The sequence below is a fragment of the Podarcis gaigeae genome, assembly GCF_964106915.1.
Source record: "Podarcis gaigeae genome assembly, chromosome: 15".
NCBI lineage: Eukaryota > Metazoa > Chordata > Lepidosauria > Squamata > Lacertidae > Podarcis > Podarcis gaigeae.
Genome location: NC_139692.1, coordinates 41,909,559 through 41,935,776, shown reverse-complemented (window position 1 = coordinate 41,935,776; position 26,218 = coordinate 41,909,559). Strand labels below are relative to the sequence as shown.

The 26,218-nt window shown below is 48.8% G+C and overlaps 2 protein-coding genes across 3 annotated transcripts in view; both read left to right on the top strand.

Annotated features, from left to right (window-relative positions):
* The window catches only part of RPH3AL (rabphilin 3A like (without C2 domains)), a 48,612-nt gene extending 44,171 nt beyond the window's left edge, over positions 1-4,441 (top strand). For both annotated transcript variants that reach the window (XM_083715261.1, XM_083715260.1), the window contains exon 9: positions 3,338-4,441. In XM_083715261.1, coding sequence (XP_083571387.1) covers positions 3,338-3,372 — 35 coding nt within the window. In that variant the 3' untranslated portion in view covers positions 3,373-4,441. The remainder of the gene's footprint in view (positions 1-3,337) is intronic.
* A 15,939-nt stretch (positions 4,442-20,380) lies between these two features.
* DOC2B (double C2 domain beta) overlaps positions 20,381-26,218 on the top strand; it is a 137,250-nt gene continuing 131,412 nt past the window's right edge. Inside the window, exon 1 of the mRNA XM_083715238.1 lies at positions 20,381-21,183. Coding sequence (XP_083571364.1) covers positions 20,814-21,183 — 370 coding nt within the window. The 5' untranslated portion in view covers positions 20,381-20,813. The remainder of the gene's footprint in view (positions 21,184-26,218) is intronic.

The window sequence follows — 26,218 nt, the reverse complement described above, 5'->3', positions numbered from 1 at the left end:
ACTGTCCTGGACCATCAAGGAAGCTGCTTTGTACCGAGACACACATGGGGTCCATCTAGCCCAGCAGTGCCTGCACTGACTGGCAGCAGCGCTCCAGGGTTCCAGGCAGCTGGACGTCCCTAGGCCAAGGATTGCACCCGGGACTTTTTGCAAGCTGGACAGATGCTCTCCTGTTCATCTAATCCTAACTGTCCAGACCTCATGGTTCTCAGTTGAGAGGTGATTATAGCAGGAACATAGAATGTTGCCTTATAAGGAGCAGATCATCAGCCCCTCTAGCTCAGCGCTGTCAATAGCTCAGTCAACAGAGCACGAGACTCTGAATCTCAGGGTTGTGGGTTTGAGTCCCACGTTGGGCAAAAGATTCCTGCCTCGTAGGGGTTGGTCTAGATGGCCCTCAAGGTCCCTTCCAACTCTACTTCTATGATTCTATCACCGACAGGCTGCAGCTATCCAGGGTTTCAGGCAGAGGACATTAGTTTAGTTAGTGCTGTGTGAAGAAGCCCTTCCTTTTGTCTGTCCCAAATCTTCTAACATTTAGCTTTCATTCGGTGGCCCCAGTGAGTTACCGTATTATAAGACCGGGGGGGGGGGGGGATCCCTGTCCACTTTCTCTACATCATGCCCAATATTACACACTTCTCTGCTGTGTTCCGTCCCATTACTCACTGTTTTTTTCCAGATTAAAAAAGACCCAAACATTGCAATCTGTGCTTGCTTTTGTTTTTAAAGATACAAGTTTCTAGTCCATGTGATTCTGTGAGAGCAGGGTGCTGGGCCGGATGGGCCCTTGGCCTGATCCAGCAGGCTCAGCTTATGTTCTTAAAGGTGCTTTCCTTCTACTCTGCAAAAAGAGGAAGTAAGGACTGTTTTTTCACCTGAGAGTTTTGAACTCTTTCATCAACTTTGCTGCTTTTAGCTTACCGAGGGAACTTGGGTGCAAATGAAGTTTGCAAGAACTGGGAATTTAAAAAAAGGGGGGGGGGGAAAGCACCCTGAAGTGTGACTTTGTTATCCAGGGTGACAATTTTAGTGTTTGCAATGTATATTTATATATATTTTTCTGGGCCAGCTCTAAATCTAAGGCATTAATATGCACACACTCTGTTTCGCACCTTGACAGTCCTCCTCTCTCACTTCCCCACCCCAAATCAGCTTGCTTTGCAACTTGCCGGAAACTTTTCTGTGTGCCTGTGGGACATTGATTTTGGATTGAGCCTGGGAAATTCAGTGCACTTTCCCTGAGCCACAGACGGGGCTAGATGGATGCTGTTTTGCCGCTACAAAATCAACCATTTGCAACAAAGCAGCTGAGAATTCTGTGGCCTGCTTCCATTTCAGGTCCCTTATCCTGCTTTATTTGTTTACCTAATTCATTCTGCTCCTGTTTTTTAATCAAGGCAAAGGGCGCTTTTGCTCTCTTGCCACAAAGAATCTTATTCACTAACTCAAGTTGCTTAAAGGTAAAGGGTAAAGGGACCCCTGACCATTAGGTCCAGTCATGGATGACTCTGGGGTTGTGGCGCTCATCTCGCTTTATCGGCCAAGGGAGCCGGCGTACAGCTTCCGGGTCATGTGGCCAGCATGACTAAGCCGCTTCTGGCGAATCAGAGCAGCACATGGAAACGCCGTTTACCTTCCCGCTGGAGTGGTACCTATTTATCTACTTGAACTATGACGTGCTTTTGAACTGCTAGGTTGGCAGGAGCAGGAACCGAGCAACGGGAGCTCACCCCGTCGCAGGGATTCGAACTGCCGACCTTCTGATTGGCAAGTCCTAGGCTCTGTGGTTTAACCCACAGCACCACCCGCGTCCCAACTCAAGTTGCTTAGATGTCACCAAATTTTGCCCCATCTCTCTCTTTCAAATATATCTTCTTGCCTCTTTATCATGGCGCTTGCTTGCATATACTTGCTTTTTCTCTAAACTAAAATGTCCCCAAACCTTTCCTCCTCGTAGCGAATTTGCTCCATCCCCTCAATCATTTTGGTCACTATGGTACAAACTGCTGTGTTGCCCACACAGCTGTCGCTCCTTCTCGTCTCCATTAAAAAAAAAATTCCCAGAAACTAGTATGACTCTTCCCCCCCCGTCTTTTGTCCTTCCCTGACTCCCCCCTCTACCCCCCCCCCCAATCCTTCTTCCTTTCCTCTCATCTCCCACAACGACTTACTTCTATAAAGCGTTAATGGACCTTGTTTTCTAACCACGAGTCTGGCTAACAATCCATAACTTCTTCGCTTCATTATGGCTCTTAGTGAGCTTTTAATGATTTCTGCAGAGGGGTTTGTTGTGGGGCGAGGAGAGGAGGAACCCCCCTCCTGGAAATGTAGGTGTTGAGAAATCTTCTGTGGGGCACTCTCTCCCCACAGAACGTTCTCGGAGACATAAGACAATGGGGGAAACAAATCTGTTATTAGGATTGTGATACTCTTAAGAGTGGGCATAAAATCCCCTTTGATTGTCTGCTGCTTAAATTGAGATGAGGGTTTTAAAAAACAAACATAAGACTAGCTTGCTGGATGAGGCCAGCAGCCCATGTAATCCACCCTCCTGTTCTCACAGTGGCCGACCAGATGTCCTGTGAGAAAGTCACAAACAGGAGTTCATCACAAGAGCATCCCCAGCTATGAATGGCCAGTAGCTTTTTTACAGTCAAGAGGTATATGCATAAATAAAATAAATACATATATATAAGGCAGTCGTAAGTGGTCTTACACAGATGCGACTGACCTAATGCAGCCCTGGAGCAAAGGGATCGCAAGAGACTCAGAAGAGCAGCCAGGGAGGGACTAAATAATGGGACTGAAGATTAGGAATTTCCTAGCCCCTTGATAGAAACTACAGTTTAAAGAAATGACATGCAAGGTGAACTCTGCCTCAACGTTGCTACAAGGGCAGCATTTATTGTTCCTTGGGCTCTTGTTGTATCTGCCTTCTGATAAATTGGAAGGGAGAACATTAAACCTTCCCCAAAGAGGAAAGCCTTTCTGCATTTTGGGATAGTTCACCAGTCCAAATATGCCTTTTTCATCTTCGTAAAAGGAGGCATGGCCACCCCGGGGTATATTAGCAAAGATAACCTAAGAAAGGCATTACGTTTGGGAAAATAGTTTGCAAAACACTCTCTCTCTCTCTCTCTCTCTCTCTCTCTCTCTCTCTCTCTCTCTCTGTGTGTGTGTGTGTGTGTGTGTTGGGAGAGATTTGCATGAAAATGCTGACTTTTTTCATGAGGAACCCAGAGAGAGGAAAACCCCCAAACTGGAGGATTTGTTGTCAAGGTTTCCCGTTTATGGGGCTGTGTTGAAATCATGTTTTGTTTCCTTTCTTTCCAAGGGAAAAGACGCCTTCTGTCAAGCCCGCGGCGTTGATGGGGGCCCAGCTCCTTCCCGAGAGGTTTCCTCTACACTGATCCGCTGTGCAGAAGCCGGGCTGGACTGTGTGACCCGGGACTTTTGGGGCGGGTGGGGAACCAAAGACACACGCCAGCCTTACAGACCTGAGCTTGCCACTGTGCCGAAGGTGATGTGACTGTGGCTTTTGTCCTCCTGTTTTGTCTTGCTCCTCTTGCTGATAGATGAAGAACTGGCGCAGTCGAGGAACAACCTTTTCTGTGGGAGACCCCTGCAAAGAAACCAAGAGAGCTCCTTTGACCAACTCTCTCCTTTGGCCCTTTCGGAATTGGGGTTCCCTGCAATTTTGACTGCATGCGCTGAGATGCTGACTAGAACAGCTTTCTCTCAGAAAGAGGGTCCTACTGTTGAGTGGTTAGGGAGAAAGAGGAGCTGTGTGGTGTGGCTGCAACGCTTAGCTCTTTGCACAGGCCTAAAAATATCTTGCACCCTGGGAAAGGCAGTGAGTATCAGTCCTGGGCGGAGAATGGGCATCGCACTGGGTCTCCCTTCTCTCGAGAGGCAGAGGGTTTAGGATGGATGGACGGAAGCCAGGTTAGTGGCTGGTAGACCCTTTTTAAATTAAATGCCACTGCAGCCATGGGTTGAGGGGGAGAAGCAATGCCATGCGGCAAACTGAGTTGCCTCATTCTGAGCTGATTCATCCCGCCTTCCGCCCAATCACTGGGAGGCTTTTAGGACAGCAGTTTGGAAAGGAGAAAGAGGATTGGCTGCAGGTGAAGTGGGAGTACACTTGTGTCTCACTTGCCCGCTGCTCCCCATGGGGAATGCCTTCCCAATTGAGTGTTTTGCAATCGGGATCTGCCACTGGAAGTTCTTAAGGCCGAATCCAGCCCCTTAAGGAATTCCGTCACAATCATTACAGCTCGTTTGGGGTTGGGAGGATCGGTTCCTGACGAAAAGTGTCCCTCTTGGATCCCCTCTCTCTTTGCAAAATTCCTTGTTTGGCCTGTATGTTGCACACAATGTGTTCCGCTGATGTGGGAGGCTGTTTTTTAAAAAATAAAGTAAAATAAAATTCCAAATGTGCCGTTTGATGTGTGTGTTCTTGGTTTCTGAGCAGAAGTGGCTTGCCCGCTGAGGTGGAGCTTCCGCAGCAGGTGGGCCGCTGTGGCGTCACCTCAGAAAGAATGCTGTAGATTTGGAAAATGTTGAAAAAAGCGCAAGGGAAATGATAAAGGGGAGGGAGATATGCCCCCTATGAGGAAAAGATGCAACGTTTGGGAATTTAGTTCTGAGGAGGTGGGGAATCTCGTGCTCCAGGGCCAAATGAGCCCCCCAAAACCTCTCTATATAGAGCCAGTGTGGTGTAGTGGTTAAGAGTGATAGACTCGTAATCTGGGGGACCGGGTTCGTGTCTCCGCTCCTCCACATGCAGCTGCTGGGTGACCTTGGGCCAGTCACACTTCTCTGAAGTCTCTCAGCCCCACTCACCTCACAGAGTGTTTGTTGTGGGGGAGGAAGGGAAAGGATATTGTTAGCTGCTTTGAGACTCCTTCAGGTAGTGATAAAGCGGGATATCAAATCCAAACTCCTCCTCCTCCTCCTCCTCCTCCTCCTCCTCCTCTTCTTCTTCTTCTTCTTCTTCTTCTTCTTCTTCTTCTTCTTCTTCTTCTTCTTCCTCTTTATGGCCCCTGGGACTCTCTCCAGGCCGTGCCAACTTTCCCAGGACACACCTCTTACTGGGCTTGTTCAAGGGCCAGGTAGAGAGGCCTGTGGGGGGTACATTTGGTACCAGGACCTGAGGCTCCCCACCCCCTTGCAAGTCGCCCTCTCAGACCAAAAGGATACTGCACACCTGAATTTGCCACTCCCCTTCTGCCCACCAGCAGGGCTTGAAGGCTTCAGCCTTCTCCAGCCCATGACCCCCCCCTCCAGGAACAGACCCTTCAATAGCATCCAGCTTCTGAACTCAGAGATGCTCCATCTCTCCACTGTGACTTCAGCTCCCTGCAGAAACCGGTCTCCAGGCTCTCGCCAGCCGCTGTCAGAAACAGACCCCAAACTTGAAATCATTTTTTTGCACATTGCAGCATCTCCCAATTGGCCTGTGACCGAGACGCCAAGAACAGACCTTGTGTGCTGCAGGAAACGTAAATGACTTTGAGGGGGTTGAAGGTCTTACATGTTTCTGCATTCCTCTCCCTCCTTCCCTCCATCTTCTCAACCCTAACACCATTAACAAAACATCTTTCATAGCCCCGTACTTTCCCCCCGTCGACGCTCCTCCTGTGATTATGATTATTTCTACCTTCTGTTGAAAACCATCCAGGATAATGGAGCCCTTTAATAGCGGCTCTGAAGCTGTTCTTCTTGGCCTTCGGCTTGTCATTCATTTTGCCTGACAATGAGCGGGGCCATTCAAACCTCGCCAGCTAAGAAAAATCATGCTATTGTTCATAAAAAATCATATGGCTTTTTCTCTCTAGATCTCCACTTTTTGCCCTCCATTCAATCTCAAGGCTTTTTAATACCTGACATCCTTTTTTTTTTTTGCAATTTGCATGGTGGTTGTTTCCCCATCCCCCCTTCTCCAAACTCTATGCAAATTGCTATGGGGTGTTTTTGGAAGAAAAAAAATTAACCACAGTAGTCAAGAGCTGTTGTGTTCCTTTCTATCACGAAAAGCTGTCTTGATCTGATACTCCTCTTTCCCCTGCAACAAGCTCTTTTTGCACACTTCACCCCTCTGAATCATTTGAATTCAGCTCTGAATTATATATATCTAAGGGCTGATTCAATCCTCAGGTGGTTGTGTTTAAAATTTGGAAGCAGGCGCTGTCGGACTGTGACTCCCATCATCCCCAGAGCTAATGTCCATCTTGGCTGGGGCTGATGGGAGTTAGAGATCCTTCACATCCCTTCTTCAAGAGGCACCCCCTCTCTCTCAGGAGCAAATATATTTTCTAGAGGCATTCCCGTCTCTCTGGGAGCCACACACTTTCTCTGAGCTCTCCGTGGTGCTGAAACCAAGGACCTGATTCCTTCTGCCTTGTGCTGTCTCTTTGTTGAGGACAGAACAAGGCAGTTCTTTTGCCCTGACCACATCTGGAGGGAGCAGCCCAAACACCCATGCGCAGGAGAGAGTGGCTATTGAGCTCAGGTCCTGTTTGTGGGCTTCCCAAAAAGGAAGAGACCAACGACATCTGGAGGCACCGGGTCCTCTTAACAAGAAGAAGAGTATACACTCCCCACACTTAAAACACCTGTGCAAATATAGTTAGGCATGGCATGGAGAAAGAGGACAGATTAAAAAAAAAAATCTCCTTCTCTAGAACTTGTGGACCATCCAATGAAGCTGAACGTTGGAAGATTCAGAACAGAGCATAGAATTGTAGAGTTGGAAGGGACCCTGAGGATCATTTAGTCCAACCCCCTGCGATGCAGGAATATGCAGCTGTCCCATGTGGGGATCGAACCTGCAACCTTGGCGTTATCGGCACCATGCCCTAACCAACTGAGCTATCCATGATACAAGAGAAGACTTCTCCACACAGAGTTAAACTATGGAACTCATTCCTGCAGGAGGTAGTGGTGGCCATCAACTTGGACAGCGTTAAAAGAGGATTGGACAAATTTGTGGAGGAGAAGGCATGATGACTATACTCTGCCTCCACAACAATGATTCTGAATACAAGTTTCCGGAGACCACAGGAGGGGAGAGTTGCTTTTGTGCTTGAATCCAGCTTTCTGGTTTCCCGCACAGGCATGTGGCTGGCCACTGTGAGAACAGGATGCTGGACTGGGTGGCCCAATGGCCGGATCCAGCAGGCCATTCTTAGGAGAGGAGCAGAATCTCCCAGGCTCATCGTTTTGTGCTTCGGTAAGTGGAGCAACAAAGTGGCGCCGTCAGGACTGTTAGAAACAGTGTGTTATTTTACTTCCGGGTCGGCGCCATCGCCGAATGGCGGACTCCCTCCGAGCTCCGGAGGGAGCCGGCTTGGCAGGGGCTGGGTCCTACCGCACCGGCGATGCGGGGACCCTTAAAAACCACGGCCAGATTGAGGCCGTGGACATGGAGACTCGGCTGGCACCGTTAGCGCCCTCCCGACTCGTGAAGGAGCCTTTTTAAAGGCTACGGATCGGGTGCCGGGGAGAAGCGTGGTGCTTTGAGTTCTCTGCTATCCCTGCCGAGCGCAGCCGCATGCCATCCGGCGGAGAGCGCTGACTTCTTCTATTGAAAATTCGGCTCTAAAGAAGAACCCGTGAGTAATTGGAATATGGACTAAAAAAAAAAGGGGATAAATTTTTAAAATTCGGAGCGAACGGGGGAGGTGGAAAAAAGGAAGTCAGCCTACCCCTAAATTGTAGAAGAGCCAAAACAAAGGACTGGACAACTAAGATCGAGTGTAACCTTATCTTGCCGAATCAGCAACTTCGCGAGGGAAAATTATAAGATTGAGCTGGAGGAGAAAAGTGGAATTGTTTTAAAAAAAGCAACCCCCCCGGAATCCCTGGAGCGATTCTTGAAACTGCCTGGAGAAAAGTGATGGAGGTTTTGACAGCTGTCAAAGAGCTGTCAAAAAGGAAGATTAAAATAGAGACTTTGTTATGAGGACTTTGCCGGTTATATTTGTTACAAATTGAATACAAACTGTTTTAAATATCGGTCAACAAGCTACTTGGTCTGGTGGATGTGATTCTGGAAGGGAACTTTGTTATTGCAATCCACCTAGAGGAGCCGAGGGACATTGCATGTGTTTTTCACAGGAAATGTGAACAGTTGAATGGAACTTTCAATCTCCTGGGAAACTGCAGGAATGGAACACTATTTTGTCTACAGAGGTCTACACACTACAGGAAACAATGGAACTATTTGTTGGAAAATGAAAGGAACATGATGTAATGCTTTGCTTCAAGAATAACAAACCTCTGCAGAGACACTAGAAACTTTTGGAAAAAGAACATTTCTGTGGGAGAACAGAGAAATAAAAAGGAGGAGAATGATTGATAAGAACAAGGAAACAACAAGAACTGGACAGAACTGGGGGAACATTTGGGATATTCAGGTTTGACAAGCTTATGGATACAAAATTGGAGTTTTTACTCCTGGATATAAAAACCTGGATAGAAGAAATGGGCCCTTATTTGATAGACTCCTTCTACGATTGGACATCCGTAATTAAAGACTGGCAAAGAACCGGAGGGATATAGTGTAATGTGGGAACTCCAGGAAGATATTAGAAGTGGAGGGATAGGTGAAACGCAAAGGGGAAAGAGGGGAGGGAAAATTGGAATCCAAAGGCTGTAAAATTATTATTTACATTTATCTTATTTTCATCTGTATTATGTTCGAAAGGGGGAAACCCGTGGAAGGGTATAGATCGATCTTAGGGGACGAGAATTTGGATAAATTGGGTTATTGACGAAGAGTGTAATTTGGGGATAAGAATTTGTTGAATTTAATTGCTTATTTGGAAGATTTGGAACACAAGAGGGGGTAGGGAGGGGAAGTCCTAGTTATTGGCAATAGATTGGATTTAATTTGCTTTGATTTGTTCTAATTTGGAAAACCTTAATAAAAATTATTATAAAAAAAAAAGAAACAGTGTGTTATTTTAATCCCCACAAAACACTCTGTCATCCCTGTTACACCGTGTCAGATGGCGAGAGATCAGCAGGAGCGGATCTGCCCAATCGCCTCGTGCGTATGGTGGCAGGATACTAATCACAGCAACATTGAGCCTGCAGGACTCCGGTTTTAGCGCCGTTCCGTGGCGACCCCATGGCTCCTCTTTAGAAAGAAGCAGACAGAGGAGTCTGTCATGAGCTCGTCCTACACTCGAGTACGACCCTGGCAGAGACACATGCCCGACTGGCATGTTCTCTCCCTCCTGATCGATTGTTCGGGAGTTTCAAAAACTTTCTTCAGCCCGAACATCACAGCGACCGATGCCAACAGACACCGGCACACTTAGGGATCCTCAGAGTCTTCGCTGTTGCGTAACAGACCTCAGCAACTCAGCATTTTGGCTAATCTACTTTATTTACATATAAACACACACAGAGCACTGCAACATGACTCCCCCTCTCTCTAGCATCAGACAGCAAAGAGAAAAGAAACAAAGGACAATAGTCCCACTTTACAGAACACAGTAAAACAAACATCCTGTCTCCGTCACTTCCCACTCTGTGGAGTCAAAACCTATGCTGTCATGTGATAGACAATCCCATGACTGCAACCATGGAGCAGGAATTCTAACAGAGTCTGCACAGAGCAGGGGATGGGGAGAAACCTGTGGTCCTCCAGCTCCCATCTGCCCTAGCCAGCACTGTCAGGGATGATGGGAGTTGTAGTCTAGCAATGTTTGGCAAGCCGCAGGTCTCCCATCCCTGCTCCAAGTGGCAGGAACAGCAAGTAGCACTTCTGGGATTGGCATCAGGCACCCTGCTTGTGCTTGGCCCTTGGTGCATGCCCAGTGATGCCAACTTCGGTGCCAGCCTTGCCAACTGTGCATCAGTGCTCAGGTACTCAGATGCCACGTACTGCACTCTCCACCCTGACTCTTAACTGGTTGAGCCAAAGTATTTCCTCACGGAGGAATAATGTTCCGTTCATGGGCGCTGCTTTGCTTTTGGACTCGCCGCCTGCAGTTGCCGGCGTGCGGGTGGGATGAGGGAACCGGCTGGGTGGAGACGGGCACGAGGTTAATTGCTTTGTCAAGGAGCCTTGTCAAATCTGGCGGGTGGCGCCACGTCTTGCTTCTCAGCCTCGCAGGCAGGCAGCCGCTGACACTTTTAATTACCCTTGTTCGTATATGTAAAACAAGGCGCCGAAATCAGCAACCAACTTGTTATTCGCGAGTGCCTGTGAAAAAGGCCAGAGGGGCTCCAGCGCATGAGCCGAGTGCAAATGGCAGGGGCAGTGTGCTTGGGGGAGGGAGGTGTTTTCTGTTGGGATTCGAGGGGCTAAGCCTTCAGCTTTGCTGCCCCTAATAATAATAATAATAATAATAATAATAATAATAATAATTTATTATTTATACCCTGCCTATCTGGCTGAGTTTCCCCAAGTGTTAAAAACAATACAGCATTAAATATTAAAAACTTCCCTAAACAGGGCTGCCTTCAGATGTCTTTTAAAGATAAGATAGCTACTTATTTCCTTCACATCTGAAGGGAGGGCGTTCCACAGGGCGGGCGCCACTACTGAGAAGGCCCTGTGCCTGGTTACTGTAACCTCACTTCTGGCAATGAGGGAACTGCCAGAAGGCCCTCGGCGTTGGACCTCAGTGTCCAGGCTGAACGATGGGGGTGGAGACGCTCCTTCAGATATACTGGACCGAGGCCATTTAGGGCTTTCAAGGTCAGCACCAACACTTTGAATTGTGCTCGGAAACGTACTGGGAGCCAATGCAGATCTCTCAGGACCGGTGTTATATGGTCTCGGCGGCCGCTCCCAGTCACCAGTCTGGCTGCCGCATTCTGGATTAATTGCAGTTTCCGAGTCACCTTCAAAGGTAGCCCCACATGGAGCACATTGCAGTAATCCAAGCAGGAGATAACCAGAGCATGCACCACTCTGGCGAGACAGTCCGCAGGCATTTGGGTCGGACAGCCATTAGAATCTCTGCTCCAAATGATGGGAAGGACCATTGCTCAGTTGGTTGAGGACCTGCCTTGCATGCAGAAGGTTCTAGGTTTAATCCCCAGCACCCCCAGGTCGGGCTGGGAATGCCCCCAGGAGAGCTGCTGCCTGTCAGTGTAGACAATACTAAGCTACATGGACCAGTGGTGTGATTCCGCATAAGGCAGCTTTCTATCTTCTAGCCAAAAAGGATATCACGAAATGTGATGCTGCTACCAAGACGAAGATCTACCTGGCTTGCGTTTTGAGCATGCTGCTTTATGAAGGTGAGGCATGGGCAACTTACAACCGCCAAGAGCGACACCTTAACCCAGCCTTTCTCAACCTGTGGGTCCCCAGATGTTGTTGAACTACAACTCCCATCACCCCAGCTAGCAAGGCCAGAGCTCAGGGATGATGGGAGTTGTAGTCCAACATCTGGGGACCCACAGGTTGAGAACTGCTGCTAACACCTTCCACATGAGCTGCATCCGGAAGATTTGGGGCATCACAGGGCAGGTCTCAAACAAAGAGGAGCGCAGAGAGAAGAAACGCCATGGCACATCTGCAGCAGCACAACCAGACGTCTTCATCTGCCCCAGGTTGCAACAAAACATGTCTCTCCCACATCAGTCTCTACAACCACTGCAACCTTCCAACAGATTGACTTTACCCCCAAAGATGCCCTCCTCCATTGTCTCCTGAGACAGACGGATGCCAACGACAACGACAGTATCTTCCAGCCACTTCTTGTAGCAAAGGAACCACCAGAAGGCCCTTAGAGGTGGACCTCAGTGTCTGAGCTGGACAATGGAGGTGGAGAGGCTCCTTCAGGTAGACAGGACTGGGGCCATTTAGGACTTTAAAGGACAGCACCAGCACTTTGAATTGTGCTTGGAAACGTACTGGGAGCCATTGCAGATCTTCCAGGACTGGTGTCATATGGTCCTGGCAGACGCTCCCAGTCACCAGTCTAGCTGCCACATTCTGGGTTAGTTGTAGTTTCCGGGTCACCTTCAAAAGTAGCCCCACGTAGAGCGCATTGCAGTAGTCCATTCAGATACTTTTCAGATGCTCTGCCTCTGAGCTCATTGGGTACCCAGGTGGCCCATTGACCGGGGATAGGCAACCTAAGGCCCCTGGGCCAGATGTGGCCCAATCACCTTCTCAATCCAGCCCACGGATGGTCCGGGAATCAGCGTGTTTTTACATTAGTAGAATGTGTTCTTTTATTTAAAATGCATCTCTGGGTTGTTTGTGGGGCATAGGAATACGTTCATATTTTTTTCCAGAATATATTCCAGCCCACCACATGGTCCGAGGGACAGCTGAAAAAGGTTGCTGACCAACCATAGATACTCCTCCTTCCTATTAGACTCTAATGCCCAACCTGGGTGGGCCAGGATCTGTCCAGGTCCTGAAATTTCTTTCCTAAGAAGCTACTTCCTGCAATTCATCTGTTGGCCACGCGGGGCAGCAACGCACCGCATCCAGCATCTACTGGAACTCCATCTAGCCTTCAGCCTCTGAATCAGTTCCTCCCAAATGCCCTTCCTTAGATAACAACTCTCTCTCTCACACTTTTTAAGGCACACTTTTCCTTCAGAGGTACATTCCCGCGCACCTCTTTTTGACTGGAAAAGTCGACTGTCAGATTGCAGTTTGTGGAGGACAGCTGGGTTTCGAGTTGCGTACTGGTTTGGGGAAACATTATTAATTATATATTGAGAATTGCTAATCAATTGCCAGGGCTTGGCAGTAGCAATTTCTGTTTCAAATGATGGTCTTTTGCGGTTGATTTTTAATTTTCTGAAGCTGCCCCCAAGCATTGGGATGGATATATATATATATATATATATGAGATATTTTATTAAATTCTTAACAAGAGAAAAATTACAAGACGATAAACAAAAAACACAAGAAAAATACAAAAACCAAAATTTGACATAGAAAGAAAAAGAATAAAAAATAAAAATCCCTCTTTTTAATTTCTTACCGTTCATTTACTTATTTTCCTGACTTCCTCACACCTCCCTTTTTTGTATTCCATTTAAAAATTGGTTCAGCAAATTCATACCCTCTTAATTTACCCTTAATTATTTATCCTCACATATTATAGCTTCAAATTTTCGTCTAATATCAATCCATTCTTGCATATTCTTATTTTAACTTATTACTAGAACCACTTCATTTCATTTCAACGTCATTAACATTCAAAAATTTTACAATGTTTCTGTAGATAGATTTTAAATTTCTTCCAATCTTCTTCCACCAACTCTTCTCCCTGGAAATAAATTTTTTAAGCAAACAAAGCTGGTTTTCTGCCTAAGGAAAGGGAAGGCAGCATTAGGTTTTGTCGCAAGGCTGTATGCTGGGTAATTTCCCTGACCAGCAGCTTTGCCACTGAGTGGTGCAGTACAGTTAGGCGGAATTAACCTAATAAGAGCTGATGAACCAGAGAGCCTCTCCAAGCCCCACCCACTCTTGGCCTGGCTTTGCAAGGAGTTGCAGGATCCGACTATCACGCTCTTGCTTTTTTGGGGGGGGAGGGAGAGGGGAACCTTCCTATTTCAGGGATTTGAGAACAGGCCTTGCCAGTTGCTTCCGGGGATTAATCTTGAGTTGGGGGGAACCGGGAAAGAAGAAATAAGCAACAGCAACTCCAAACATGTGCAGAGGAGATTTGACTCGCCGTTGCTAAGTCTCTAAAGCCCAGCAGTGGAGATTCAACCATCACCCTTCAATTTTCCTTGGAAAGAGGGGGTGAGCGCTAGATTGTAATTGGGCATGGGCAGCCCAAGATGAAGAGGAACCAGGGCTCAGCCCACTATATAATGTCCTCCATCTCCTGGCTTTCAGTTCCTGGCATATCTGTCAACTTTTCCCTTTTCTTGCGAGGAATCCTATTCGGAGTAAGGGAATTTTCCTTAAAAAAGGGGAAACGTTGACAGCTATGGTTCCTGGTGCAACAGCTCCCTCACTAGGACTTAAAAATTCAGGTCCTGCTGCTCAACAGATCATTTTTTACAAATCTATCCGTCCGTCTGTCTGTCTGTCTAAACAATTTACATTCTACTTAACTACAACCTCTAAGCGGTTTACAAAGAGGCAATATAAACAAATATCACAGAAAGCTATAAAATCAAACTTCGAATCCCTTCTGCATTTGTCGCTCCCTTTGCCAAGCCTGCCACAGAGCCTAGGGCTTGCTGATCAAAAGGTTGGCAGTTCGAATCCCCGCGGCGGGGTGAGCTCCCATTGCTCAGTCCCAGCTCCTGCCAACCTAGCAGTTCAAAAGCACGTCAAAGTGCAAGTAGATAAATAGGTACCGCTCTGGTGGGAAGGTAAGCGGCGTTTCCATGCACTGCTCTGGTTTCACCAGAAGCGGCTTAGTCATGCTGGCCACATGACCTGGAAGCTGTCAGCTTGCTCCCTCGGCCAATAAAGCGAGATGAGCGCCACAACCCGAGTCGGTCACGACTGGACCTAATGGTCAGGGGTCCCTTTACCTTTTTACCTTGCCAAGCCCGGGGTTCCCAGCCTCTATTTCAAAGCCCAGCTAAAGAGATGCTCTGAAATGACAGGTGAGCAGGACCCACAACTAGGCAAACCCCTCCCCCTCCCATGTAGCAAAATTCCCACAAACGAGTGTTCGTTTTCTCCTGCATGTTCCATGCAGCTCTGGAAGGAGGGAGAAATCTCATTGCTTCTCGTAAGAAAGGCATTGGGTCACAGTGACATGAAGAGACCATGCTGGACATTGAATCTTGCAGTTGTGGGCTGGGCTTACAAGCTCTGAGTAGAAATATTTTGGAAAGGGGGCTAAAGAGAATGTGGGAGAATGTGAAAATGGCTCCTCCTTCCTTACAGACCTTCTCAGCTGTTAAGGTCAACAAAGGAGCCCTTCTTGGCAGCGCCACTTCCCTCAGAAGCTGAGGGCCAGGACATGGCCTTCTTGGTGGTGGCCCCTAAGGCACCATTGCACCACACATTTAAAGCCCTGTGGTACACCCTTTATTTATTTCCTGCATTCAGAATCTCTCTGCGGCCACAGCCCTGATATCACAAGCTTCCGCAGCGGATGGACTACAGAGAATTGGATAAAATGACAGGAAGGATTCGAAACCTGCGGGACCAGAGATTTACAGAAGATTGGAAGAAATATACGAACTATTTGAAGAGCAACTGTAATCAACAAATTACGCTAGTAGGACTACAAGAAGTTTTGTAAGGAGAAATATATGAAATACAGCACAGAAGAGAAAGAAGAGAGACATTAGTTATAATATTTAAATGTAATAGTGAAAGTAAGAAATGTAAATTAAGTGATAAGATTGGAAAATTTTCAGATGTGATTGATGGAAGTCAAAAAAAGTGTATAAGATACAAAAGTATGTTTAATAATTGTTGAAAATGTTATGTTCAAAAATTAATTAAAATATAATTTTAAAAAGAAAGAAAGCTCCCCAGCGGTGCTGACTTAGGCTCCAGATTATGGGTGCTCAGTGGTCCCCGCGATATAACGTGACATCATGACGTCATGTTACATCACACGTGCTGCAGTGATGCAACTTCCGAGGTCATATCCGAGGCTCAAACATGACTTCCGCTTTCACCTAGAAGTTGCATCAAGGCCCTGCAGTGTGGATGTTGAGCACCCACAATTTTTTGAGTGAGTGCCCAGGCCCTTGGGGTCCCCTGGAGTTGGCGCCAGTGGGGTTGCCAATGGCTATTAGCCGGAACGGCTCTGCTCTGCCCCCACGGCCAGCGATGCTTCTGAATATCAGTTGCTAGAAACCAAAGGAAGGGAAAGTTGCTCTTCTGCTTTGATCCTGTTTGTGGGTTTCCCATAAAGGCACCTGGTTGGCCACTGTGGGAGCAGGATGGATGCTGGGCTAGAAGGGCCATGGCCTGATCCAGCACTCTCTTCTGGAGTTCTTAAAGGTTTTTAAAGCTTACCCCTCGAATTTTGGCAGCAGAGGTGTAGGCGGGTGGCAGAGGTGAAGATAGCAGCAGCAACAGCACGATTTTGCCAGCTGCACAAAGGGAAGAGGAAGCCAATCTAGGTGTGGAAGGAGGGGTGATGGTTTCTTCAAATTAAGCCCCTGTGTTCTCCAGAAGATGTGGCAGCCGCTGCTATTCCTTGCCTGCCTTTGCCAAAACAACGCCGTCCGTGTTAAAAGTCAAACAGCAAAGATGAAGATTGCATGTGCTTCCTCCTAGGCTACAAGAAGCCTATGTTGTTGTTGTTGTTGAGTCGTTTAGTCGGGTCCGACTCTCGGTGACCCCATGAACCAGAACACGCCAGGCACTCCTGTCTTCCACTGCCTCCCGCAGTTTGGTCAAACTCATGCTGGTAGCTTTGAGAACACTGTCCAACCCTCCATCTTTCCCAACATCAGGGTCTTTTCCAGGAAGTCTTCTCTTCTCTTGAGGTGGCCAAAGTCTTGGAGCCTAAGCTGCAGGATCTGTCCTTCCAGTGAGCACTCAGGGCTGATTTCCTTCAGAATGGATTGGTTTGATCTTCTTGCAGTCCATGGGACTCTCAAGAGTCTCCTCCAGCACCATCACTGCCTTGCTGTGGTGAAGGGGCTTGAATAACTCAGAGAAGCTATGAGCTTTGCCGTGCAGGGCCACCCAAGATGGACAGGTCATAGTGGAGAGTTTTGGCCAAACGTGATCCACCTGGAGCAGGAACCGGCAAGCCACTCCAGTAACCCTGCCAAGAAAACCCCATGGACAAAGACAACAGAAGCCCGCGATGTTGTCTTAATTAGGCCCACACCAGTTCCCACTAATGACTTCCTTCCGACTCCTCGGTGGACTTAACCGAGTCTCCTTCTCTGTGCAAATGTTCACCAGGATCATCTGCCTCCTCTGTTCCTCGCCTCCTTATCAGGACACTCTGATGTTCAGGTGCAATCGGAGGCGATAGCAAGACCCAGGAGGCTGCTTGCCAGCTCGCCCCATCTTTTTTTATTGCTCATTCCTGCTTCAAGACCATTCTTTGTCAGACTAGGCTGCAGACGGACAGACAAAGCTACTGCCTCTCTCTCAGCCTCAGCAGGCGTCAGATTCGGTCCTGTCGCCTCGACCCAGAACTTGACTTGTCTCTGGTAGCTCTGGCTCCTTCAGGGGTGGGGCTGAGGGCCGCCTTCCCTCCTAGGGCACCTTCTGAGGGCCACATGCCAATGGTGGGTGGGGCAACATTCCAAAGCAGGTGGAGCTAAACTATGGAACTCACTGCCACAGGATGGCTGTATTCTGCTTCCACAGTCGGAGGCGGCGATGACTGTGGGATGTGAAACACAAGAGCAGTCAAGTACAACATTCCTAGAGTGAACATGTTTACACATGGGGAGGAATGTTTGTCCAGCCAGCAGGTAAACTTCCTGTTTCCTTCTGGGCTGGGACGGACTTCCTCTGCATGTGACTAGAGGTGGGCGTGGTCTCACCTGTGCAGGTAATGACAAAAGCATAGGGCAGGGGAGCCATCTCTCTCTCTCTGTGACCACTTTAGTCGAAGAAGCAACATCTGCTTAGCCAAAGATACTCTCTTGGGAAACTGTCCCATAAGGAGACAGTCCCTTTGTCCTCTCTTGGCGTCCAGCCAAGAGAGGACAAAGGGACTGTCTCCTTATGGGATAGTTTCCAGGTGTATGTTACTTTTCTAAGATAAGTCTGCCTTCTGGGATCCGATTGTGAACAGAATGTGAGTAAACTCTTTTTATACTTTTATAGAAGACTGTGTTGTGTCTTATCTTTTATGAGGGAATAAGGGGAAAATACCAGAACAGTTAATATAGAGGCTTTTGCAACCTGAGCAAACGCATCCGCTGTGAGTTTAAAAGGGGGAATGTTACTCTGCTAAATTGTGAACTTGTTTACGCAAGTTGGAAAGGCTATAATTAAACAATATATCCTCTCCTGCATCCCTGGACATTCCCACAATGATTCTGAATACCAGTTGCTGGACACCACAGGAGTTGCTCTTGTGCTCGGATCCTGCTTTGAGGATTTCCCACTGTTTGGCCACTGTGAGAGCAGGAGGCTGAACTGGGTGGGTCACTGGTCTGACCCAAGAGGACTTTGTTCCCTAGGCTAGCTTCTACGTGCAAACTTTCTGTCCTGCATTTAGGGAAGCAAGAAGCGTTGTCAGAGTTCAAGGACACAGTTCCAGCCAGGGGAAAGACGCTAAAGGAGGTTTGATTCTGTTTATGAATTGGTTCCTGTGAAACATCTCAAAAAGATGAAGATGACAGTGACGTCAGCAAAAGAAGTGTATAAAACCATCGCATCTACAAGAACAATTTTAGAATTTCGTGTATGAAACAATTCAAGGGGGATGCAGACTGGAATAAGAAAATTCTCCATTTCTCACTGAAAAGACAATAGAGGTGGGGCCTGTTTTGAGATGAAACAGGAGGAGTTTGAAAGGCCCTTTTCCTAGATTGTATGGAGCAGACCTCCAGACAAAATGGTATCTGCAGGAGGCCTTCTCCTGCAGAGTGTCGGTGGTTATTTGGTTGGGCTGGGGCAGAATTGTTGAGTTGGAAGGGATACCAAAGATCATCTAGTCCAACCCCTGCAATCAGAGGAATCACAGCTAAAGAAAATAAACCCAACTTGCATTTAAAGGACAGCCTACCTGATCCACACTTTCCTAAATGATGCACAAACTGGAATGCAACCATCCTTTGAAATTTGGCCCTTCTCTGAATTTTGCCAGTTGGTTCTGCAGCCAAGTAACGTACGCAGAAAAAGGAACATGGTGAAGCGTCTGCATCTTAGCCAAAACAGCACACCCAAATTAGTTATGTTAGCGGAAAGCTGCTCTGCAAAATTGCGTGTGTGTTAGGTAGTGTTGTCTACAAACCTGTGCATTTTGGGAGAAATTTGCACTAAAAGGATGACGGCTTCTCCTAAGAACTTTAAAATAAATAGATCACAAAGTGCTGTGGAAATGTGGAGGTGTAAACATAACAATGAGAAATGCAGAGAAACCTAAATAGGCAGCTGCATCTGTCCTTATGGGTTGGGCATGATAGGGTGAGATTATCTTTTCTCATCCAATATAAACTGGGAATCTTCTGTGAGCTCTCTGAGCGCTCTGTCCAGCTCTTAGCAACCTCCCCAGGACTTAAGCATGACACAGGTGAAAGGATTTATTCTTATGACAAAAGAGTGATGAGGTCCAGGGAAACCTTGTGCCAACCTGATTCTTGACCATGCGCAGAGTGCAGCCGTCACTCTGCAAAAGGATTGTGTGCTGAGCGGCCGGGCCACAAACACAGTGTGGTTAACTGGAGCCCCCTGGGGAAGGCAGATTTTGCCACTCAAAAGTACACTCGTTTTAATCATGCTCAAATACTTTTTAAATGGCCTGTTGACTCAGCCCTGTGCCAGAAAGTCATGTTTCTGAGTCACATCTATATTCCGGTTGCCGAGTTTAGGAAAAAGGGTGCGGAAGATGATCTAGGTGGTGAAATCATCTATGTGGAAGGGAAAACTGTTGAGGGATTTGAGAATTGGAAGTAAGTTCAGGGTGTACACATGGAAATGCTCCTCTCCCACGCAGTGTGTGATGATCTTGTGGAACTCATCGACACAAGCTCTGAGAAGGATTGCCTATATGCAGCTGCAGCCTGGAGAGGCGAAAGGGAAGCAGGGCTCTCCTGAGATTCCGTTTTTTTGTCCCCCACCCTCCCTGAACTCTTTCTGTCCCAGCTAGTCCAGGAAACAGGTGCCTCAGACTGTTTTTCTCCTCCTCCCTTTCCACTCGCTTTTCCTTTTCTGCTGTGTCCTTTAGATTACAAACCTGAGGGCAGAGACTATCTTGAGGCTTCTCTTTGACCCGCAAGCTGCTCTACGAACCTTCCTCCCCCATCCCAACCCCCCAACCCCACCCATCTCTCGGCTGAAGCACAGGAGCTTTACAAATTTGCTTCCAATGAATAAATTCTGGGTGGTGAGCGCATTCCCAAAGGGCAGCTGCGTTTAGCTGCCACAGGGAAAACAGAGCCTCCAGTCTCAGCGCAGGCTACCTCTTTGGAGTCCCGGATGCTGGTGTATGCGTGTGTGAACAGACCCCTTGCCCTGCTCGCCCCTTCCTTAGAGGCACGCGGCTGAGTCCAGACAACCAAGCCCACCCGAGTTTCCCCGCTTTGCGGCTCAGGATGGAACCCTGCAGACCGCGAGCCATAGGCGCAAGCGGCTGAGAGTCAGGCTGGGCGCTGCTGCTGCTGCTGCTTTGCGCGTGTTTTTGAAAACCAGGCAAGTGGCAGAATTGTTGGGTTTCTTTGAATAATAATAAAAAAGCAAAAAGTCACGAAGCCTTCCCTGCCTGGGCTCCTCCCCCTCCTGTTAGCGATTGGAAAGGAGCAGGAGGCGGACGAGGCAGAGGACTCCCTCCAGACCCCTTACCCAGCAGCCAGAGGGCTCTGCGGCCAGAGGGGAGAGGCGCTGCCCCCTCGCCCGGCCACCTGCCCCCCCCCCAGCCTCTGAATTCCTCGGCTCGGCTCGGCTTTTGTTGCTGCGAGGTGGTGACATCACCCCGCCTCGCTCCTCCTCGCCGATCTGATCCGTCTCAGGTTTCCCACCGCGCCTTCTCTGCTCCGACTGACGGTGTCTGTGAATCTAGACGGGGAGAGAGAGCGAGAGCGCGCGCGAGGGAACCAGCAGCATGATCAGATCCCCGGGGATCCCGAGGGCACAGCGGACCCCGTAAGGCTCCGGCGGCGGGGAAAGCGCACCTCCATCCCCGAGCCCCCTTTGCTGCCTTCTCCTCGGTCCCCCTCGACGTACTCCGGGCGATTCTCCGAGAGCCGTATGCATGACACTCCGGAAAGGCGAGCGGACCACCATCAGCATCCAAGAGCACATGGCCATTGACGTCTGCCCCGGACCTATCCGACCCATCAAGCAGATCTCGGATTACTTCCCCCGCTTCCCCCGAGGGCTCCCGGCCACCGTCAGCCGCAGCAACAGCCTGCGCTCCTCGACGGCGCCCTCCGCGGCCGGGCAGCAGGCGGTCAGCCCCTCGGAGACCACGGCGCCCCGGGAGGACGACGAAGATGTGGACCAGCTCTTCGGCGCCTACGGGACCGAGGCGCCGGCCGAGCAGCCGGCCAAGCGGCGAGCTGAGCCGGAGGAGGAGGCGGCGGAGGCGGTGGACCCCGAGGGCTACGAGTCGGACGACTGCAGTGAGTTCCGCAGGTCTCCTTCTTGAGTCGGGCTGGGGGTGCGCAAGAGCCTCGTTCTGGGGTTTGGGGGGTGGTAGTGTTTTGCCTCGAGAGCTCTCAGTCAGTTTCGGTTTTTCTATTCCCCTCCCCAATATCCAGAGTTCTGCAAAATGTGCTTGTTGTTTTTTTAAATCCTCACCAGCGTTTGGTGCAAATAAACTCATTTTTTGCAAGCGATCTCCCCCACCCCGCACCCTCTAGATATAAAATTCCTTGTTCTTTCCACTGAGATCTTCCTCTTTATGCCTGCTTTTTGTTAAAAGAAGGCATTTTTATTTTTTATTTCTATGGTAAACATTGTATGGCTGGAGAACTGCATTGCAAATTTCAGATCAGTGCAAATTTCAGAAAGTGGGATTCAACTTGACATGCACACCGGGTCAGATTTCTGCCCCATCCCTGACTGTGAGTTTTCCTTCTAATACGCTCCCCACCCCCACCCCCAGTTCTAAATCTAGATTTGACCGAGTTTCCTGCAAGCTGGCCTTGGGAGGAAACCTTGAAAGCTCAGCCGGCCTGTCACCCGTGACAGGGACAATCCGTTGGGTGGCCTCCCTCCCTCCCCCCCCCCTTGCTCCAGCTTGCTTGAAACAAATGCCGGTTGCGCAGAGGAGCATCACATCCGCACACTTGCGCACCTGTGCCAGCCCCACGGAAGAAACCAAGAGGGGAGCTGTGAAAGAGACACCCCCCCTCTGGTGGCTTGCACCCACCAGTTGCTGTTTGGCACGGACAGCGGTGGAGGTGGCAATCGCAGGGATCGCTTTGTCCTCGTCGTTCCCCCCCCCCTCCCGCCACCCACCGAATCCAGAAGAGAGAAAACAACCCCTTGTTGCAAGGGCGCGTGAGCTTTCGTCAAACTCTTCCAGTTTGGCAGAACAAACATTGCACTACGCGGAGCCTGGCACACCGGCGATGCCATCCGTTTTCCCTTTTGCACATTTCCTTTATCCATCTTCCCTCCTTCCGTTTTAAAACAACACCATGACTCCTTTCACCCACTCCCTTTGGCGCTTTCTCTCTCTCTCATAACAAGGCACGCACAATTCCCTTATTTTTTGGGAGGGAAAAGGTCTCCTTTTCCTCTGCAACCCAAACCTCTCTCTCTCTCTCTCTCTCTCTCTCTCTCTCTCTCTCTCTCTCTCTCTCTCTCTCTCTCTCTCTCTCTCCCTCCCCCCCCTCTCACTCTCTCTCCATTCCTGCAGCCTCCCCCCACTCTTCCTCCTCTGGTTTCTTAATCCCCCTCTTCCCAGTGTCGAAATTCCACCCCTCCATCCCTCCTCCTCCACCCCCGCCCTCAAGCTGCCGACTTCAGCCCCCTCCCCACCTCGCCAATGTCACCCCGACACTCAGCCCACCCTCGGTGGGGTCCAGCGTTGCTACAGCCGCAATCCTCCGCTATGCAGCCAAAGAGCTTGCTCGCCTCGCTCCTCCTTGCTCGACAAAATATAAACAAGCGAGGGGAGCCCCCTCCTCGCCCTGCGCGCACCCCCTCCTCTTATTTGAGCGCTAGGATGTTTCAAAGACACCAGTTGCATCGCCTTCTGTGGTTTGGCCGTGTTGGGAAGGGAGGGGGGCACGACTCGGGTCCTCGGCAGGTTTGAGCTGCTTTGAGAGCAAGGGTAAAGGGGCGTAGAGTGGGGTCCTTCTATGCAAGGCGTGCTAGACCAGCTAGTCCACTGATGGAGAAATCTGAGCCGGGGAAGAATTTCAGTGTCTTTCGCCGCCACCTCTCTCTCTCTCTCGCTTGAATAAAACTCCCAAGCTGTCATCTTCCCAGCAGTGAGATGGGGAGAAAGAGAGATCTCTCTGGTGTAGTACAAATGGTGCAGGAAATCATTTGCATAACCAGAGCGTTGTATTTTTTTAATTATTTTTTTTTTAGGAAAACAACATTTTTTCCCCATTTCATCCCAAGCTGACTGGGTATTAACCCTGCTGCCCCTGCCACCTGTTTCAATGAAGAAGCCTTCTTGTCATTGGCAGACACATATGCAAGGCACTGGCTAGGCAATCACAGAACAGGAGATTTGGAAGGGGACAATAGGGTCATCTAGTCCAACCCCCTTGTGATGCAGGAATCACAGCTATATTTGTGTGTGTGTGGGGGGGGTATTTTTCAGCTGATTTTGACTGGAGGAAAGAGCTTGGGGGAAGAGGGAGAGTTGCAGTGTGGCATCCAAACTTGGGAGTTTTTAAAAGGGTTGGGGGAATTGTCAGGGTTTAGGGAGGACGGACCTTTTTGAAGGGTGTGGAAGAGGCCACCTCTGCTGTTGTGGTAATCACAAGGGGGTTTAAAATACTCTGTCTGCGTTAAGGTTCCCCTCCCCAAATCAGAATCCTTTCTCCCAGGTGTCATGTCAGAGGAAATAAAAAAAGGTCAGACCAATATTTATGTATGCAACTAGGGTGGCAAGGTTATTGATTGCCCAAAATTGGAAAAGCAGCAGCGTCCCAACTAAAACAGACTGGTTATCTAAAATGATGGAATACTTCCATATTGCCAGTGGCGTAGCATGGGTTGTCAGCACCCGGGGCAAGGCAAGTAATTTGCACCCCCTAACCCGTGGATTTGTGCCCCCTAACCCTAACCCCCAGATGTTGTGCCTGGTGCGGCCGCCCCCCCTGCACCCCCCACGCTACACCACTGCATATTGCCGAACAAACAGGGAGGATAAGAGGAGATCTGGTACAAAAAGTGAATAAGGAGTGGGCTATCTTTAAGGAATACATCAGAATTTATGTGGGGAAAGTAGAATTTCTGACAGATATTGAGTGAATCCAGAAAACGAAAGGAGAGTAATGTCAAGATAAAAGAAGACATTAAAGAAATAATGAAATGCGTTTAAGCTAGTTGGAAAAATAAAGTAGTGTAACAAGAACGGCTGGAAGTCAAGTCACTTGGTGGGTGTCCGTGTGGGGCAGGTGTGTGGGTATGCTGATATGTACAGTATAGGTGGGTATTATATAATGTAGGTATGTTTTATGTTATGAAAATAAGGTAGTATGTTATGTGTGTGTACTGTGTAAATGTATATGTTTTATATGTTAATAAAATTTATATTTAAAGAAGAAGAAAAAAGGTTCCCCTCCCCATCCACCCTCATATTATTATTTTTTAAGCTAGCCCCGCTTCTCTGCCTTAACAAACAGAAATCCAAACTGTGATGCTCAGAGTGAGCCCATGATGGAAGAAAGCGTCACTTGTTGAATGTTTGTTCCATGTGTGCTTGTGGAAGGAGGGGTGGACAACCAATGGCCCTCCAGATGTTTCTGGACTCCAGCTCCCATCATCCTGGGCTATTGGGGGCTGATGGGAGATGGACACCAACAGCATCTCGAGCTCCACAGGTTCCCCACCTGTCCTGAAGGTGAGAGAAGGTAGGTAAGCTGATAGGTTGCCCTCTGCTCTTCAGATGCATCAGGTCTCTCATATCCCTTCCCATCCTTCCCATCTAGGGAGAAACATACAGTGTGGGGTCAGTTGATGGGAGAGCTGAGAATCTTTGGAGTCAGATTTTTGCGCATCCGCAGTCACTTGAGTACGTTGCTAAGCCTTGCTTTTTCCCATCTTGGTAGTCTACCTTGCAGGGCTGGTCTGGGGTGGGAAGGAAACAGGTTAACTGCTTCAGCTGTAGCTCAGCATCAGAGAACATGCTTTCGAACGGCAGGTTTGATCCACAGCGCCTCCAATGGGAAGATTTCATGGCAGCAGCTGCTAGGGGGAGATTCCTGCCCATGTATCTTCAACCATTTTTCTAAAGAGGGCTAGAAGCTTAATTTTTATTCTGCAAAATGAAATCTTGTGCTCCTAGGACTCTAATGGAGGTGGGAAGGTTTGGAGAGAGCTTAGGGGGAAGATACGGCAAGCTGTCCTCTCCCCCTTCAAATCCACCAAGTTAATCAGAGCTGCTCTTATCCTGCTAGAGAGGCGAGGTGCAGTTTCACACCTTGGGAGTCCTGCACATGATCTGCACATGGCACTTGCTGTCAGAAGCAGGAAGTGGGTTTGTCCCAATCACGAGTGTTTTTTTCTGGGATACTTGGAAGCGCTGGAAGAGAAGGACAGCTAAAATGGACGGTTCTCCAACATCTGCCATGACTTGGTAATATTCTGAAAGTGTTTGATGCAGGGGTCAGCAAATGTCTTCAGCAGGGCACTACTGTCCCTCAGACCTTGTGGGGGGCCAGACTATACTGTATTTTTTGCTCTATAGGACGCACCAGATGATAGGACGCACCTAGTTTGGGGGGGAGGAAATAAGGGGGGGAGATTCTGAATCCCAGAAGCCAGAACAGCAAGAGGGATCTGGCTTCTGCGATAGCCTCTTGCTGTTCTGGCTTCTGGGATAGCTGCTGGGATAGCTGGGATAGCTTTGCACGGAGCCTCTGCAGGGCACTGGGAGCCTTCATCCCCATGCCCTGCGGAGGCTTCTGGGACAGCCTACGAAGCCTCTGGAGGGCAGCGGGATGAAGGCACCCTGCTGCCCTGCGGAGGCTTTGCGCCGCTAACCCCGAAGCTAGAACAGCGAGGCGGAGCGCTGCACAGCGCTCCCTCTCCCTGTTCTGGCTTAGCCGCGCAGCCTGTATTTGCTCCATAAGATGCACACACATTTCCCCTTACTTTTTAGAAGGGGAAAAGTGCGTCTTATAGAGCAAAAAATACGGTATTTTGAAAAAAATAAAGGAACAAATTCCTATGCCCCACAAATAACCCAGAGATGCATTTTAAATAAAAGGACACATTCTACTCTTGTAAAAACATTCTGATTCCTGGACCATCCGTGGGCCGGATTTAGAAGGCGATTGGGCTGGATCCGCCCCCCGGGCCTTAGTTTGCCTACACATGGTTTGGAGGGAAGGAAAAAGCATCTCTCTGCAGCCTGTGCTCCTCAATCCAGAGAGCCATGCATTTTTCCCAGGCATGTGGAGCTCCTGCACTCCTGCAGCTCCATGAGCATTCCAAACCATGTAAGACCTATAGCTGGCGCTCCAC